This window comes from Pezoporus occidentalis, unplaced genomic scaffold, assembly GCF_034315485.1.
Source record: "Pezoporus occidentalis ecotype Australia unplaced genomic scaffold, CSIRO_AGI_Poc_V1 ctg9, whole genome shotgun sequence".
NCBI lineage: Eukaryota > Metazoa > Chordata > Aves > Psittaciformes > Psittacidae > Pezoporus > Pezoporus occidentalis.
In genome coordinates this window covers 147,700-166,025 of record NW_026916262.1, presented here as the reverse complement: position 1 = coordinate 166,025, position 18,326 = coordinate 147,700, and the positions used below count along the sequence as shown (strand labels likewise).

The 18,326-nt window shown below is 39.9% G+C and overlaps 1 protein-coding gene and 2 long non-coding RNA genes across 4 annotated transcripts; 2 read left to right on the top strand and 1 right to left on the bottom strand.

Annotated features, from left to right (window-relative positions):
• Positions 1-2,493: 2,493 nt before the first annotated feature.
• LOC134156709 (uncharacterized) lies at positions 2,494-4,233 on the top strand. The gene is made up of 2 exons (XR_009962030.1): positions 2,494-2,665; positions 4,036-4,233. It is a non-coding gene; the product is annotated as an uncharacterized LOC134156709 (long non-coding RNA).
• Positions 4,234-6,827: 2,594 nt separating this feature from the next.
• Positions 6,828-13,139, top strand: LOC134156701 (uncharacterized). 2 transcript variants are annotated; one of them, XR_009962027.1, is made up of 3 exons: positions 6,828-7,446; positions 8,713-12,377; positions 12,983-13,139. It is a non-coding gene; the product is annotated as an uncharacterized LOC134156701 (long non-coding RNA). The 2 variants fall into 2 exon arrangements; XR_009962028.1 differs by having other exon boundaries at positions 8,713-13,139.
• An 868-nt stretch (positions 13,140-14,007) lies between these two features.
• On the bottom strand, positions 14,008-18,077 carry SOSTDC1 (sclerostin domain containing 1). Its single transcript, XM_062604974.1, has 2 exons — positions 17,558-18,077; positions 14,008-15,376 (listed from the first exon to the last, which is right to left on the bottom strand). Exons 1-2 carry the CDS (start codon positions 17,880-17,882, stop codon positions 14,961-14,963), a joined length of 741 nt encoding a protein of 246 aa, XP_062460958.1. The 5' UTR covers positions 17,883-18,077; the 3' UTR covers positions 14,008-14,960.
• Positions 18,078-18,326: the final 249 nt, after the last annotated feature.

Sequence of the window (18,326 nt, the reverse complement as noted above, 5' to 3'; positions counted from 1 at the left end):
ATCGGGCTCTACTCCTCGCCCGCTCCGCTCCACGCGAAGCCCCGCATAGGCGTGCGGGCCCAGGCGGCTCCGCGGCACGCACGGAGCACCCCGGTAGCGGCCACGTGACAGCACAAGGCGGACGCTGCAGCCATTGTCCCTTTAAGCGCGCAGCGCGCGGGTCACTCCGCCCAGCGCATGCGCGGCTTGAGGCCGTTGAACGTTGCGCCCGGCTGGGGGGTCGTGGTTCGTGTCTCCCGTCCGGTGATGCCGGGAGGGGTGGGTGGCGCTGTCTCTGCGGGGCCTGTTCCGCCCGGCCCTGAGCTCTTCTGGTCGCGGTGAGGTGTTTTGTCTGATGAGGAGATAAATGCAGCGTGTCTGGACGCGAGGGGAGGGTGGGCTGAATCCGGCTCTGCGCCTTCATGGGAGCTCCGGCCGTGGGGCAGCCGCTTCCGTACGAGGCGGTTAGGGACGCCTCCCCAAGTCTGGTTACGTTGCCCTTAATCTTAGGAGGGAAAGGTTGAAGAAGCAGTAGTCAAGTCAATTGGAAGCTGGGATGTTCCCGTTCAACTCATGGGGTTGCTGTAGGCAGTAGTGAGACAGGTTGGTTGGAAAACTCCCTAGGGCTCATACGCATTAGGTAGGAGACGCAGCCCAGTGAGGAGGGGGCTTACTAAGTGTGACATAGAATGGTTTGGGTTGGAAGAGACCTTGAAAATAATCCAGTTCCAACCCCCTGCTGTATACAGAAGCACCTTCCACTAGACCAGGTTGCTCAAAGCCACGTTCAACCTGGTCTTGGACACGGCCAGGGATGGGGCAGCCACAGCTTCTCTGAGCAACCCATGCCAGTTTCCCACCACCCTCATAATGAAGAGGTCCTTGTATCTAACACAAATCTACCCCCTTTAAGCTTAAAGCCCTCTCCAGCTTTTTTGTAGGTCTGCTTTAGGCACTGGAAGGCTGTTGTAAGGTCATCCCAGAGCCTTTTCCAGGCTGAACTCCAACTCTGTCTTCATAGGAGAGGTGCACTTGTTATAAGCTAAACAGGTCTCAGGTTGATATGTCTGACTTCACTGTACGTCTTACATTGTAACTTGAGTGCACTTAAATACTACCGCTAAGCTCTGCCCTCCTCTGAAAATTTTGGACATCTCGCTGTAAAGACAGCTTTTCAAATATGCAAGAACTATTGTGAGCTTGTTGCTCACACCAGTCAGGGAGTAGAGAGGGCCAGCCACTCCAATAGGGGAGGGGAGCCTGGAACAGATCACTGTATCAAAGCAAATGAGAATAGTAGCCTCACCAGCAAGGAGCAAGATGCCAAGCATGAGCCAGGATCAGGGCCCTGGAGTCAGGCATAGTCCAGTGATCACCCGTGATGTCTCAGTGAGGCAGCAAGTCTCAGGGCTAGCCAGGAAGCTGAGCCAGTGGATGCTGGTCCAGGTCAGGGGGGCACCAGATCAGGTGCAGATATAGGGGGCCAACAACAAAGACTCTGCTTAGAAGTAGCTCCCAAGGGAAAAGGAGGAAAGGAGGGTCAGATCCCTGCTTCTAACTTTCTTCTTGGGCTTCGTGAGCTGAACTCCTTAACTCAGACAACTAAACTTGAAGGTGGCTACACTCAGGCCCTAACATTGTCCTCTTTGATATTATTCTGGGGGAAAATCCTTGTCTTTATATGCTAAAATGAACAGAGACGTTAAAGTCTGCAGGACTCTTATCTTTTAGAGAAGCTAACTTATTTACAGTTTTCCAGGTTTCTCTTAGTTAAGAGGAACCTAAGTAGGACACATATGGAGGACTTTTCTGAAGAGTGGGTCTGATTGAAAAAGCAGCATGGAAGGGAGTTTGTTATATCCCAGCTGGGCTGCTTTGCCAGTGCCAGCTGTGGGCTGGGGTAGAATGATCATATGGGATCACAGAGGCATCATAAATAAGAGTCACACAATGGGAGTAAAGTGATCCTTCTTAGTAAAAGCAGAGTTCACAGATATCCTTGATGCCTGCAATAGCCGGAAAGTATTGGAAAATGGGCCAGCACAGTGGAGGACGTAGTCCCTTTACATGTAGAGATGTCTTGACAGTTGTAACAATGGACAAAAATCACATCAGCTCATACTGTATAGTGAAACATGAGAGGGACTGATGGCAAACGAAGGAAGATACCTTAAATGAAAACATACAGATGTGCCTTTTAGATAATGACGTCTTCAAAAGCTTCTGTGAGGAATAAATGTATTACCATGGAAAGTGAACGAAAGTGGTATGTAAAAAAGAGGAAAAGATATGAGTTATACAGATTGCTGAAAAACTTGTGGAATTGAGACCCTTTTCACCATTAGCTAGAAGCTGAACAAGTGTTGCTCCAGTTGTCTTGTCTTCCATGCTGTTTATCATGGGGGAATATTTCTTTTTTTTTTTTTTTTTTGGTGGGGTTTCTTTTAGAAAATCCATTGGCTTATAAACTATGTTTACTTGTTTCTTTTCATTTTCAGTGGGTCTTATTTTTATTTCCTTGGAAAGTATTTGTCTACACCTGATTTCTTACTGATGACATACATTTGTCTGTTCTCTCTTTTCAGGACTTCCAAGTTTGCCCTGACTTTTCCCCTCTGTACAGATTGCCACCCATTCAGCATCACTTCTTTGTTATCAGATGCCCAACTTTTTCTTTGTAAGATAAGTACCTCCAGCATCTGCAGTCATATTGGATCACATACATTACATTATTCTGAGTTTTTCTCAGCAGGTTGTTCTGCAATGTTCTGACCTTTTCCAGTTTTTCAGTGTAACAGGCGTTCTGAATTCCTGACTCTGGTCTTCATGCTTCCGTTCCTAAAGAGCACAGACATTAATCTAGTCAACTGTAGCTGATTTTCCAGACATTTTTCTTGTTTTCATTATTATAAAGAGCACAGTAAGGTCTTTTTAGTTCCCATGGCTCCTCCAACTGTACATTGGTTCTGAGGGGTGGGTAATTAGGACGTTCACAAACACAAACACAGAACTATTTTCCCCTTCCTTCTTCACACTATGGGTTTGCGTGTTTTCTCCTACTCCAACAGTCTGTTGTGCCTAGGACCTTCTGTCTTGCCCATCCAGTGTTTCCCCACTTCATTTCTTTCATGGATGTTAATTTCAAATGTGAAGGATAAAAAGGCAAGAGAACTTGAAGGAAGAGGATCACGTGCCAAAATGGGTTCCATTCTTGTTCTGAAGCCTTTTCCTTACTATGTTTGGTGGACAAGGCTTGATCTGTCCAGAAGAAATTATATTTGATAATAACTTTGATGGATGCTAACTTCAGTATTGTCAAATATGTTATAAATTTATGTCAAGATTTGATGATCCAGCAAAGCAGCACTTTGAAACTGCTTTTGGCTGTACCTGAACATCATGCTTCAGAAGTTTTCATGCTTTTCACAGTCCCTCTGGGGTAAAAAGTTCTTGTATTTTGTTGATAGCACTTGTTAGTTCCTTCAGTAAGCCCTTCAGATTAGATTCTTGGAGTCTTGAGTAGACTGATCACTGATCTTGTTAACTGCTATTTCTTCTTTTACTTTCTGTTTCCTTAGCAACATAGAAGTGTGTATTTAACATCAGTATCAATTTATTCTGTGTCTTAGCATGAGTTAAGAAAATTAGGATTTTCGGTTTCACATCTTTTTAATATTTGATACATGCAATGAAATACAGTGGCATTTTGTGCATACATAATTTGCTTCAGTTTCATTCCACTTTGCATTATTTTATTGAATCAATCTAATAATTTGGTTATTGTGCATATATGTGCATGTTCATATATAAACATTTGAAGGGGGGTAAAAATTAAATTCACACATACTAGGAGAGCAATTTTGCACAGTTTTTATTGCATAAAAAGGGCAGAGGTAGCATTTTTGCCTCAAAGCAAATTAGGAGCAGGCAAATTCATCATTTCTGTGCAGGGGTATAACAGCTGAAACCAGAGTAGTAGTCTGCAATTATGCAGTAAATATGCCAGTGATATGTTTGACAAGAAAAGTGGGGTTTTTTCTTTTTTATTGAAGAAAGAAGATGCATACAAATTGGAATCAAATTACAGAAGTGAAATTCACCTGAAAATTTAATTGCTGGGGGAAAAAAATCATCTGTTTCTAAGTCTGAAACTCATAATAGTGTTTCCAGAGAGCATTGTTATTGAAGTGATAGAAATCATGCTGAAAGGTTTTTGTGAAAAATGAGTAAAAGAATAAAATTTCTTAATTTAAAGTTGCAGTTGAGTCTTCCGTAGATGTGGTATATATTAATTGCAAGATTTTCTATCCATTTTTCAAAGTCATTTGTAAACTCTGGAATCATTTTGCTTTTAATGAAGGCAAAATAAGATGAATTTCTTTTTTCTTGACCAGCAGCAAGGTTCACTATTTTATGTTTTAAAGGGAAATGCATGCAATCAATTAACATTTTTAAAATTAAAGTGAATTGCAAAAGCAAAATTACAAAAAAAAAAAAACCTAAACAAAAAACACCCCCCCACCCCCCCCCCCCCAAAAAAAAATACTTCCTACAGTGGAAGTGCAAGATCTGTAAAAGACAACATAAAGCTAAAAAAATTTAAAATGTGAGAGCCATTCTTGCAGGTAACATAGTATCTGCAGCATTCTGAGAGTTACGCGGGCTCTTAGCTGGAACCTTGGGTTTGCAGAATTGTTCACTAATTTCATCCAGCTATAGAAGCTATTACTTCAGTGGTGGCAAGCCATGAAATTAACATCCAGAGCTTTAAGTAAGCAAGTGGAATGTCAGTTCTTTTAAGACTTTTTCTATTCAAGTAGGATAGCAGTCTTGACTTCCTTTAATTCACCAGTAACTGTCTATAACTGTTGAAGTCACTGTTTACAGAGACAGACACAGGTTCTTTGGATATCTCAAGCGATTAGAAAGTCCCCCAAAAGACTCTATTTCAGGTTTTATCTTGCATGTCTGTTGCTAGTTGTAGCAGTTACTGTGAGATCTTAAAGTCTTAGGCTTCATCATAATTTCTGCCTCTATATATGAAAAAAATAAGAAAGCATAGTCTGGGTAGGCATTTTGTTCACAGATACTTCATTTCAGTTGTGACTGACCACCAGATAATTGTGTGAGAGTTTTATTTCATGCTATTCATAGTCTTTTGCTTGTCGTTTGTGACTGAGACCTAATTGACCTTCCACACAGTCCTTTTGGACTACCTTATATCTTCGCTGTTTCAGTCTTGCACAGCAGCTGCCCCAGAGTATTTGCTCTCTGATGACCGTGGTTCCCAAGTCAGCATCATGTCACAGAGAACCTATAGCTTGGGGCGGTATTATAGATAGTGGAATGTTTAAAAGGCAAAATTCTTTTCCCTCCACATCAGAGTTAACACCTTCGGGAAAATCTTCTGTTAGCTGATTTTGATTTTTGTATTTTTAAAAATGTGATTGCAAAGGACTATTTATTGCTCTGAGAGTCTTTGGTGAAAGATGCTATAGATGTGTGGAATATAGTGTTGTGCTATATAAACAACATCAAGAAAGCACAGCATGAAGTGTTACGCTATTGATTTGCTCCTATTGCCAGGTGGAAATGAGATCAAAACAGCATGTATTCGGTAAGAGAGTTATCACATGCATAACTCAAGTCATGTAAACAGTTGACTATTGAACATGAAGAGTGCTTACCTGCTCAATACATAATGTGCATAGAATCACCTATTGATTAAATTCCTAATGGGAATTCTAAGTGCTGTTGCCTTCATATGCAGTTCTGCAAAATATTTCTGGTGTATGGTTTTGATTTTTGACAAAATGCTGTAACAAGCTGTAAATTCTAGTTAATGAAGTAGAAGTGTTCTATGAATTCTAGTTTGTTAATTGTTGAAGAGAATAAATAAAGAATAGTTGAATAAATAAAGAATATATACGCTAAATAATATAAATAGAAAATATATATGCTGCAAATGTAAAGGAAATGTGGTGTCTGAACACAATGGAGTGCTTTCATACTTGCATGTCATTGTAGGTAGGTGTTGAGAAATATATGTTGATGTTTCAGCTGTTGTATGTTTTATGTCACATCTTTGGCATTGTTTTACATGATTCTAGTAGATAAATTTCTTCTACAATCTATGAATACTTGATACACAGAGGTAGCATCTTGCTTATGTTCTGTGCAAGTGCTAGAAAAAAATTGACAGATTTCATTTCATGTTTGACGCATATTTTGAAGCTTCACTAAAATGTTATATTCACCCTGGAGTGTTTACCTGTTCTCTACTTGGTAATCCTTTGAACTGTTTCCCTGGGGTATGGAAAGTTAGTTCAAGAGCTAATGAGTATTTTGTGTACACAAAATAAAACAATTTAAAGATAAGCGAATAACCCCGTAGTATCTAATCCAACAGTTCATGAGTGCCCCTGACTAGTGGAATTCAGAAAAGTTAAAGACTTTAAGAAATTCTTCTAATACTTTGGGGAGTGCTTTAACATGTGTGATGAGATGGAGGCCTCGTGTAATTTTTTCTTAGAAATGGTTGACTAGTTTTAAGCACTTGGAAGGGTCTTTTTAGGTTCTAGGTATGTTGGTCAGATGTTAAGTAATGCCAAGGTCGGGTAGGCCTAGCTGCACAATTTTAACATCGCTATTTATTATGCTGATGTATAGGAATTGTGGTTTAGGGTGTTCAACTGTCAGGGTGCATTCTATGGTGACCCTAACAAAGATTAAGACCTGTAAATTGAGGGACAGAAATCCCAGAAGCTGTTTTCCACTGTCACTGTGACAGCAGGTACCAGCCATTAGGATAGTGTCCTATCATCTCAGTGAAAAAAAACAAAAAAAAAACAAAAAAAAAAAACAAATGATAAACAAGCAGTGTTTAATTTATTCTTTTTTGATAGACATCCAGTTGTGACTGGAGAAACAGTTATTTCTGAGGAAAGACTAAGGGTAGTTTCTTTTTCCCAAAGTGATTCAAAGGAGAGGTAGTCTATGAACAGGTTAAATATGTGGTATTAAGCCACAGATGCCAGTAATATGTAATGATGTAGTGGAACATTAGAAAATACCAAGGAGCTGAACTTAGGTTTGGAATAGAGTTGGGATTTTCAATGCTCTTAAGTTTTAGTTTGTTTTTATTTTGGTGTATATATGTCATTATACTGTGTTTTATTGGTCTACCATGTTCTGTGTTATCTCCATGGAATGTTTGTGAAGGAATATGAAACAATTCACCAAACTTAAAAGTGATGAAGATAATCAAAAAACAGCAACGAAAATGTGCGGATTTGGTACAAGCTTTACTAGGTATTACTACACTGGAAGTATTGCTTCTGCATCTCTTGTCATGTTACTAATGTTCCTTACTCTTAGAATACCAGGAATGTTATTCATTAGTCCCATGTCTGAAGAACACAGATGAACTCAGTTTGCCAGAGCTCATGTAGGAGGGGTTCCATCCATGTAAGTTTTTACTTAACAAATGAAGACTGGTCCTATCTATACCATCAGGGACTGAAAATGCAGCAGGTAAAACAAGATGCCAGCCAACCCAAAAATTGGACTTCACCTTCATTGTGGAATTGTATGGTACAGATTAGACAAAACAATTATGTGGAGCTATTTCATTTTTCCACTCTCCTCTTGAATTTTTAGTGGTTTTAGTAGTTTGTAAGGCAAGTGCCTTAAAATCCAGCCTGCCTTATGGAAAGGTTTGTGAATCTTTTTTATCTTTCTAAACAGTTGATTTATAGTAAGCAAAACCTGCAGGATGGTAGTCCCTAAAACAGTAGTCTTATCCTAATCCTTTTTTCTCATACTTTGCTGGCTTGTTCAGTTTTAGCCAGAAAATGTCAGATTGGAAGGGGTCAGTCTTTTGATCATGTTCAGTTTTTATAAAGATCAAGGTCACAGATTTTTCCTCACTGCAGCAATATGGCTGCCTGTCATCCAGCAATTATACAGAGGTTCAGCCTGTTTAACGTATACCACTGAGCAACCATCAAAGATTAACCATTTTCCAACATACTAATCTAACTGGATACAAACCAGCCACTTAACGAAAAATGCTCTGTATCCTGTTACTGTTTTTCTGAGTAATGCAGTCTAACTCATCTTACTTTGAAAATTCTTCCTGACACTTACCTGTGCCAGTACACTTTGGCTTCTACATACATTATTTTCAGTACCAAACATTTCAGAAAATAGATTAAGTAATGCATTCGTGTGTGTGTGTGTGTGTGTGTGTGTGTGTTTTGGAACAGAATTTGGGGACAAGTAACCTAACTACTGGAAAGAAAAGAGTTTGGTCATTGAAACCCCATGGGAAAGAGGATTTAGCAAATGAAAATGGAAATCCATCTTAGTATTTTCTTTATTCTTCTCAAAGGATGTTGCAAATATTTTCTTCTGGCAGAATTGTCAAGATTCATAACTGATTACAGAGAATTCAAATGAAAATACGGGGACAATAATTGCAGGGCACCTGAAAGAGGTTTTATGGATAGCTCACTACTTGTTTTTGTAATGGTCTTGTTCACAAAATCAGATTACTGTAATTTCCCAAGGGTAACACTGAGAGGGAATTTACTGATAGAGTTTATGTAGTTTATAAGCAGGATTTTGAGCCAAATTCTTCAACAGGGAAGTTCAGGTGTGTGGTAGACTGATGGCATTCTAAGAAACCTGTATGTGAACTTTTTCAGCTTAGGCAGTATTCTTTCTCTTCAGATGGAGGACATTGTGGTCACCCACCAGAAGACATGACCAATGCAGTGAAACATGAGTTTCTACGGATGTCAGATTCTGAAGTTTCCCTGATTTACTCTGGTTCAGTATGGAATGCGTGGATTTTACAGACGCACTGTGCTATGCATTCTTCTCCTTCCTTGCATGGCAAGAGAAGACGGTCAGAAATGGTTATCTACCATGTGAATTTCAACTTGACAGTCTGTTAAATCCCAAGGGTAGCATGTGCATTGGCTAATGTTTGGCTTGGCATCTGCAGACAGAACAAGTCTTCTGAAGTCTCATAAAAAGTTGTGATGATCAGAAGAAAATGAAGGACATGCAACACATGCTGTCTTCCACATGTCATTCTGTTCCTTTTTTTTTTTTAATTCATTTTCTCTCTCCTCTTCTAGACACCTGCAGATTCAGACATTACAGTATCTGCACACAAAAGATGCAGTGCAGTGATACAACCCGTTCCCCTCTGCTATAAGCTGTTCTGGCTACCTTCCTAAAAATTTCAGTAAATATGTACAAAAGCAAAAGTTTCAGCAGGTTTTTTTTCAGGGGGAGAGGGAGGAGAAGGGCAAGCGGTCCTTGCTACAACCAAAACTTTTGCAGTTTTACATTATAGAAACACTCAGACCTCTGTTCTCCATCCCAGCTTAATAGCCATAGGGAATCTAAAAGAGCTTTCTTCAACCCATCCCAAAATAAATGAATAAATAAATAAGTAAATAAATAAAATAATAATCTAACAAGTAACAGATGTTTAAACTTGCTTCAGCTGCAATTAAAGCAAAGTTTTTGTGCTACAGAGCCTCTTTTAAAGCTCTGCACAGTCCTTCTATTTGTCAGTGGCTGTTCTTGTGGTAGGGCTAGAAAGTTCTTTTCTCCTTAGGCCATCTCCATCAACTCTGCACTGTTTCATATAAAAGAACTTTAATGAATGTGCTTGGTTAGCTCTTCCTTAGCCCACCAAAGCATCAGACTTCACAGACTGTTTTATTCTTTTACTAAGTTTCTTTGCAATTTCCTCACTAAGTCACTTCTCACTGGGGTTAACAAAACAAAACAAATGTGCAACTCCTAGTTCAAGTCAGAGCAAGACTTTTGGTAGTCAAAATACAAAACTCATGCATCCAGTCATTCTAAAAAGAGATTTGTAGTATTTCTGTATCAAAAAGCAAGTGTGCTGTGGTAAGTATAGTTCAGAACAGCTAAGGGTTTAAACAATGAGGCAATAATACAGTATTGTACAACTGCTGAAAAAGGGCAGGGGCAAGTAAGAGACAAAGTGTTCAACAAAGTATTTTCAGGTGATTTAATACTTTTTGCTAAAGTACATGATAACAAAGGTCACTTTGTGATAGCAGTTGTCTTTGGGGTTTAGTAAACAGAACTATATTATTGTTGGAGTGTGTTCTAACTTAGGCCTCTTTTCCAAATAGCTGAGGGTTTTTTTTTCTTATTTTCCTTTACATTGATGAAGTACCATATTCCACAAACAGCCTTTTTATAGTCAGTGATCCTGATTTTCATCTGTATTAGGACATCCTCTCTTTTTTTTTTTTGGTTGTATAGTGACATTCAGGCCTGAACTCCAGTGAGGTACTATAAAACTGCCTCATTCATTATAGTATGTTGTCAAACCAAAGTGAGTTAAGAAAAAACAAACTCCCAAAACAGAGTTACAGGCAAATTTTGTAGAGATTTTTCTTAGCAAAGAGACTTTTCATGGCATGTAGTTTGATGAGCATTAATTAAGAATGAAGAGTATTTTTTTGTCATGGAAGTGCCAAGGAAGGTAGATGTTTGAATATTAACTCAGTGGTAGGCAATATCACTTGAAAATCACACTTTTTCAGTGTCTCAGGCCACATAACTCATACGATGAGTGAGGTGAAGGGCTTGATGCATTTCAGAAAGATGCATGGGCAGGCTTTCTGTTGTGGGGCAACATTCAGGGAAAGTTAAATCCAGTGACAGAATGTCTGCTTAACTCATAAATCTCTAGAAATTTTTCAGTTTTGGCCTGGAGTGATGTTTATGTGCATGTCAGTGAACTTAAAATCAAAGCCTCTTGCCTGGCCTACGGGAAAGGAAATGCATCATGAGAATAGGACACCTTCCAACACTAAGGATTCCTTATAATTTTCCACTGAACACCTCCAGGTTAATATTGTAGCAACAAGACTCTCACAGTGGAATGTATTGAACAGTCCTTTCTTGATTAATGTTGTACTTCTTTAGAAAGGATATAAAGGTCAAGGTGACAAGGACTACAGTGATTTACTGGCAGAAATCTGTTAGGTATTTTGAAGGCTGTTATTCAAATGTCTGATGTATTTCCAAACAAATGCTTGAACTTGGACTGCATGGTTTGATTCAAGGCTGCTGGAAAGGAGAGAGCAACAGACTTGTGCCTATTACTAAAAAAACTGAATGAATAAACAAATTTCTCAAGGGCTTTTCTGGTCTAGACTACAAGTGTCAGGCCCTTCTGACTTCCAGAGTTGATGCTGTCTTAGTGACACATACTGTCTACCACTGCCTCTGCAAAGTGTGCCTCTGCATGCTACCATGTTACCAAAACAACCAGCACCTGTAAGTTTATTCCTAGTGATGTCTAAGGAAAATGGATTTCCATTCATTATAAAACAATTTACCCCTTAGCTGGGGGCAGTTTTCATCAGTTCAAAAGCAATGACATACTAGTGACAGATTAACATGTTATTTCTAATTTCTTCACTTTTAGTTTTCTAAAGATGCAAGTATGAGAACTTTAAAAATTGTTCTTTTTTAAGATGTTTGAAATGGTTTTTAAGAAGCACTAAGGCTTAGTGATCTGCTTGGGTATTAGGATGTTGTTGAGCAAGTCAACTTCTGTATATTCTTAGTGTAATAAATCTAGACTATTTAGCAGTCTAATTTGTATAAAATCTTGTGTGATCTGACTATATGTTATGCTTTTTTAAAACATTTACATGGTTCTTATATCTCTTTGGCTTAGTATTTCAGGTGAAAACTAAGAAAATCCTAGCATGTTGTCTTTCCGTTTTAACTTGTTATAAAACAAACATAAGATGTATCATATTTAGCATTATTTTAGTTTAAGCAGTACTATTTTTTAATTGAATCTTTTAGAAACTGTGGCAAGATTCTCCACTGTAGGTACAAGATACCCATATCCTACCCACTGCAACTTTGCATGCTGAAGATCCTCTATACAGAAAAAACTAGTTGGATGTACTTACATAAATGCCTTTTGCTGTATCCTTGAGTAAAGCCCTGTGAGTTCACATGTAACAGGATGAAACAGAAGGCAGATTGCATAGGCCAGATTAAAGCATTCAGAGCTAGGAGATGAGTCACAAAGGGTAACATTATTCCTGATGAAAATTCAAGATTAACATATTTTTAACCCTGCTTTCCTGCAGATCTCGCTACAAAAGGCCAAAGCCTTGGCCAGAGAAGAGACCATAGCTAAATCAGGTGGCACTTCAAAGTTGAGTTGCTGCTGATGTACAAAGCTCTTGCTGGCTTCCCTCATGTCCCCTCAAATATTCCAGGCTTAGAGATGGGCCTGTGGTCTTTCAGTAACATGTCCAGAAAGGTTTGATGAAGTCATCTTAATGGAAGTCTGTCGAACTATTCCCCTTAAGGTAGTTCTGTGTGAAAAGATGAAGTAGGAATTATCATTTCCATTGCTAAATGCAAACTCTTATTAAATGTGCATATTTTTACTACAGTCAAACTTCACTGACTGTAGAAGAGTCATGGGCAAGATGTGTGGGGTTTTTTCATCATTCTTATTTCTGGGAGTCGAGCACAACAGGCAGGGCAACTTTACTGACATGTAGTGGCTATTGGCTTTGAGAATAATTTTGGTTAGATTTCAGTCTGTTATCTCAATCTTCTGTGCTTTATCATCTTGAAGAAGTTGGAGAACAATTTAAAAATGGATAGATGTTTGGCATTTGGGGATAATGAGCACAGAGCCTTGGGTGACATGGTTTAGCATGAAGTGTCCCTGCCCATGGCAGAGAGGTTGGAACTAGATGATCTTAAGGTCCTTTCCAACCCTAACTATTCTATGATTCTATGATTACATTATAATCTTTCCTTTATAAAATTGATTGAATGAGACTGTAATGTCTGTTTAAAATAAAAACCTAGGGTAGCTGTAGGTCCATGGACTGATATGCCTAGGAGCAATGTCATGTCATCTCTCTCTGCTCACACTTTTATTCATCATCTATCCTCTTAGGCTTAAAAGAAGCGCCTTTAAGATCACAGAATATAAGTTTAAATGGTCTCTGATCTCATTGTTCTGATTTTTTCCTGATCATAGAATTAAACTTGAAACAGCTAGGTCATCAATGCAATGGTTTTTAACTGTACCACCACGAGATCAAAAAAACAAACCCTAAACTAAAAAAGTATGTATATTTCTTACATATAGCAGATTTTAAAAATAATTCTTGAAGGCAGCTTTGAGGAAAAGTTATTAAATTTTGTCAATAAAATTTAGGATTCAGTAAGTCAAACAGTAGTAGTGATTTTCAAACAGTTTTGCATTAACAACCAAGGAAGATCTCTGCCAAGAGCTTCATGATTAATCTTTTGGAATTAAAATGCAAAATGGAATGAGATAAAGAGAATGTCAAAGAGAGCTTATGTGAGACTTTATCAGGAAAGAATTTTCATTACTTTCTTCTTGTGTAATCTTTTCTTTGGGTGCAAGTGGGTTGTAAAAGTTAATGATTTAAGAACCACAGAATCCCATGATGAAACCTTGCCCATCGTGTTTCACTATAGTTTGAAAGATTATGGACAGGTAATTCAGAGACTATGTGTTGGAAGGTAGACTGCCTTCTGTACATTTCCAGATGCATTCTATAGGAATTTGTGGATAATGTGTAGGACTCTATTGGCTCTATGGGATAGGTGAAACTGCTTGCTATTTTTACCATTACTCTTTGTACTTGATCATCACTAATGTACTAATGTACTTGATCATCACTTACTAGCTTGTAAAACTTCCTAAATACACACCTCTGCAATGTGCAACTTGAGAATTAAGTATGAACCTGGCTCAGGCCATTAATAAGCACTATCTGTTAAATGGCCATATTACATCTATACATCCAAAAAGACTCCTCAGGAAGATTGTTTTAATCTTGAATATCATGGATAGATTTTCTTAACCAAATAATTTTCTCCTACGTTTAAAGATTGAATGTTGTGAGTAATTACAACATGTGCATTTTCATACATAGAACCAGACAACAGAGGTTTTAGCAGTGTTTATTTTTGTAAAGAAAAAAAACCCAATGGATTTGACAGCAAGTCACCAGATCTGTCTTTGATTGCACACTTGTAAACAAAATAACACAGAGTGTAGAGTGAAAAAGAAAAAACAAACCAACCATTTTCATGTTGCTACTTCAAAATAACACCTAAGTCTATGAATGTTCAAAATGGAAATATATATACCAAGAATGCTAAAATGTCTATTTTACATTATCTACAAAATGTATGTTCTAATCCAGCCACAAATCATAGAAAAATACTTTGATAAATGAGAAAAGCTATAAACATAAGAACATTCTGGAGGGAAATAACACACATAAAAGCTCATTAAATAATTAAAACAACAAATAAATAGTTTGTTCAGCTTTACTTTTTGATTGCTGCCATGCATATTTTAATTTTTGGTATACTGAGATAAGAGAGGTCAGCATGCAAGGCATTTTTGTTTAGAATGAATCTGAAAGCAGGTGCTAGGTGTTGTATTTTTTAAGCTGTTTTCAGAAGTTCATAAAACACGATACAGAAGGCAATAGATAACTGTTCTCATGAAAACACAATATAGAAGGCAACAGACAGGTAACTGTTCTCATGAAAACACACAACAAAGCATCTTTTTACAAAATAGACTTCAGTGAATATTCATGGCAAATTTTCTTTCCCTCCATGGCTGGAGAAAACATAAAAGTTCATTGTGTGGGTTTGGAAGGCTTGTGTTGTTCCCCATCTTGAGCATTTGGAAAATCACCCGAAAGGTCCAAATGCTGAGAATGCCCCTCCGGTTTTGGTCAAAGCAATAAGCATGTAGTGTCAGCTGAGAACACAGCAATGGCAGACTTGTCTTTAAGCAGTCAGAATGGTAAAGCAAATGGTTACAGGTGAGTTCAATTTTGGCACAAGGAGAGGGAGATGAGTGAGTAGAGAACATCTGACTTCTAACTTGTACTATGTTTGCTGGATTTACTGGCTCTTTTCCGCTCTTTGTGATGCTGGATAGGTTTTGCTTGAGAGGTTCCCTCAAAATTGTGGCTGGACTCATTATGCTGCCTGGTGTATCTCTTGCACTTGCAGGCTGTGACCACAGTTATTTTGTAGGTTCTTATACTTCCGTCCTGGCACTGAAGCTGGATCCTCTGGGTGCGAGTTTTGTCATTGACACATCTCCACTCTTGCGAACTCCGCCTGCTCCAGTACTTGGTTCCATAACCTCCTCCAATCCAGTTGGGAAGCAGCGGCAAAGGGAGGCATTCACCAGCACACACCAGCTCCTTTAGCGGGTTGATGCTGGTGCACTGGCCATCAGAAATGTACTTGGTGGATCTCAGTTCTCGACAGCCAACTTGAACACGATCTGCAGAATGCACAGAACAATAAACACTGAGATTCAGAATGGAGGGATTTCCTCAACCAGTCATTTCCACATTAACAGACTATGTTTTGCAGAAGTTAAATTAGGCTGTAATCTTTACAGGACATCTTTTTACTGTTGTATCGCCCAACAGAAGGGCCTAGAGTGCTGATGGTATCTCTGGCTATTACCACAGCAGAAAGAAATGATAATGAGATGCATTTCAGCAGTTGTGGTGAAAGAGGCAGTTTTATTCCGTATCCTTCTTCTCAGGGACATACCTTTTAGAAGAGAAAAAATGCCCCAAGGGAAGAAATGTTTCCTGCTTGTTCTCAGTCTAGGGAATCTGCTCTGTGATGTTTACAATAATTATGTTTGATCATTAGCAAGCAGGGAAATAGTGCTTTGGAAACTGTTTGTATGCTTTTAAATGCATTTCAAATAGTATGTTTCATCTCATTCCACGGTTACAGTGGACTGAGAAGAGCACTGCTGCTCTGAACACAGACGCTGCAGAAGTGACAATAGCTGAAGTTACCAGGGACTGGCATTCTGCATCTAAAGTTGGAATGATTAGCAGTAAGGATTTCAGAGTGGTTGTTCCGTCCTCAGGGGAACACCATCTCTGTACCTGTAGTAGTCTTTATATTGTATGCAACATAGAGGATTCTGCAGATTATCTCAGGCAACTGACATAGAATGAACATGCAGAGCTTCTATTACAGGCATGTTTGTACCCGTCTGTATGTGCAGCTCGGCACCCTGCAATAAACACAACTGTTTATTTCAGTAATTACACTTTGAAATAAACGCCCACAGTACGCTTAATTTTAATAAGCAATCTTTACTGGCTGTGCTCTCCCTCTTTCTGAAGGACAATTACAGCGCGGATGCTACACACAATGCAATTAACTAACGCCTTAAAAATAGAAGTAATTACTAGAAACATTTTAGAGTGAATCATAAAAGGCTTTGAAGGTACATCTACATATCACAGCAACAGGCTGCTTCTGCTTCTACTTGGATTTTTGGAAGCAAGTTCTGAACAGACACCGAGTGAAGATTACTTCACCCTGTCCCCTGCGTCTCAGGATGGGCAGTCCAGGGGACTGCTCCAAGGGGCTGTTTGCAGGAGCGTTCTCCCGCCTGCCTTTCAGGAAGGATTCCATCTCGCCTTCCTGCAGCTGCACTCAGGAATGTACCTGGAAGCAGCTGGTCGCAGATTTGATTTTGTTTCTCCTACTGTTTTTATGCCTTTCCTGGCTCAGCTTTTCTCCAGTGACAGCTCTTTGACGATTAATACCTACTGGGCTGCTCCAGTAATCTCCTAATGATGAGCTGTTTCCTGTGTGCTTAAACCGTGAGCATTCACAGAAACTGACACACCTGGCTTAGCTGCAAGGTATCTGTGGCACTTTTTGCCTTCACTTTCCAGGGATGACGCTAGTTTTATTGAATTGTTGTGGGTGGCTTGGAGTGCGTGTTTCTTTATTTGGATTTCTTTCATTTTAAGGAGGCGGACAGAGGAGGGCACAGACAAAGTCAGCAGAAGGTTTTGTCCCATGTATCTGACATACATACATAAAGCTCAGCAGAAAAAGACTAGATATAATAATGCAAGTCAGAGCAGAGATCGTAGGTAAATGACGAGCTGATTTGTTTACTTTTGCTGGAGGTGTTAAGCAGGTAAGTGCTACAGCAGGAAGTAAAACTAAACAGCGGGAACAAAATTCGGAGTTTTTTATTGCATTTGAATAATAGCCCAGAGATCTCTCCTGACCGCAGTGGGAGGGAGAATTAAGAAAGCGAGCGCTTTAGAAATGCCCATCCTTTTCCTATCTCGCTTCGCTGCCGGATAACCCATAAGCCCCGGCGTTCCTGGATGAACCTCCCTCAGGAAGGAACCTGCCCGAGAGAGCCGGTCCTGCAGGACTCGCACGGGGGGGGGGGGAGGGAGTTTTGCTCGGGGGCCGCCCGGCGAGGCAGGTCCCAGCCGGGAACCAGCAGCATCTTCTCTTGCCCCTGCTTCCCCGAGGCGCGGGTTCCCTGCAGCGCCGGGCTCGGGACAAAGCGAGCTGCGGAGGGGCGCCGCTGCCAGGGGACTCCGCTCTGCTGCTGGGCCGGGGCTGCCAGCGGGGCACGGGCAGAGGGGCGCGGTGGAAGTGCCGCCAGTAGGATACTCACTGTTACGGTCAGATCCAGTGCTGGTGTAGTGCCTGCCTCCATTCCTGGCTTGATTCAACGTGCTGTTGCTGCTTGGGCTCGCTGCAGCAGGTTTAACAACGTGCGAATAAAGTATCTCTGTGGCATCGTTCTTGAAAGCCAAGTAGCTTTTCGTGAAGATGCAAGCTAGGAGAAAGCCATAGAAGTGAATAGCAGGGAGAAGCATGGTTGGTTCAGGCTCTGTCTGACAGAGCTGGATGAAATCGTTTTCTTCTGCTTCTTCTGGGTAGCTCTGAAATTGCTCTTGAAGGTTTCCTTTATATATTGAGAGAAGCTTGGCATTCATTCAGGTGTAAAGTTGTGGATAGCTTCAGAATGAAAACCCACAAAAGGGGTGGGATCCCCACATGAGCCTGGGAAGACCTTTTACCAATAGGAGAGGAGACTGCAGTAAAGGAGGAGTTAGATGCATTAATTGCAGGATTCCTATTTGGGGCTTTTGAGGGTATCAGAAAACTCTTAGGCACCACATAGCAACATTTGGGCTGAGACCTAGAGGCTGCTGGCTCTGTCCAGCCATTCTGTATTGCCTTGCATGCCTGGCATTTTTGTGTGATGTGGCTAACACGGTTGCTCCTGTTATGCAAAGTCCTGTCCCCTCTTCTCGAATGTGACTTTCAGAAAACTTGCTAGTTCTGTAAGAATGCAAAAGTTTATAGAACTTACAGCAGGTTGCTAGATACACAACGACTGTCTGCAATACACCAAATCACTTAAAAAAAAATACTGT

Bases quoted from the DNA above. Each gene is read 5' to 3' on its own strand.
- SOSTDC1 (XM_062604974.1), bottom strand. From the start codon at position 17,882: ATGAATGCCAAGCTTCTCTCAATATATAAAGGAAACCTTCAAGAGCAA. The intron at 15,377-17,557 runs GTGAGTATCCTA...TGCATTCTGCAG, and splicing joins CACTGGATCTGACCGTAACA to ATCGTGTTCAAGTTGGCTGT.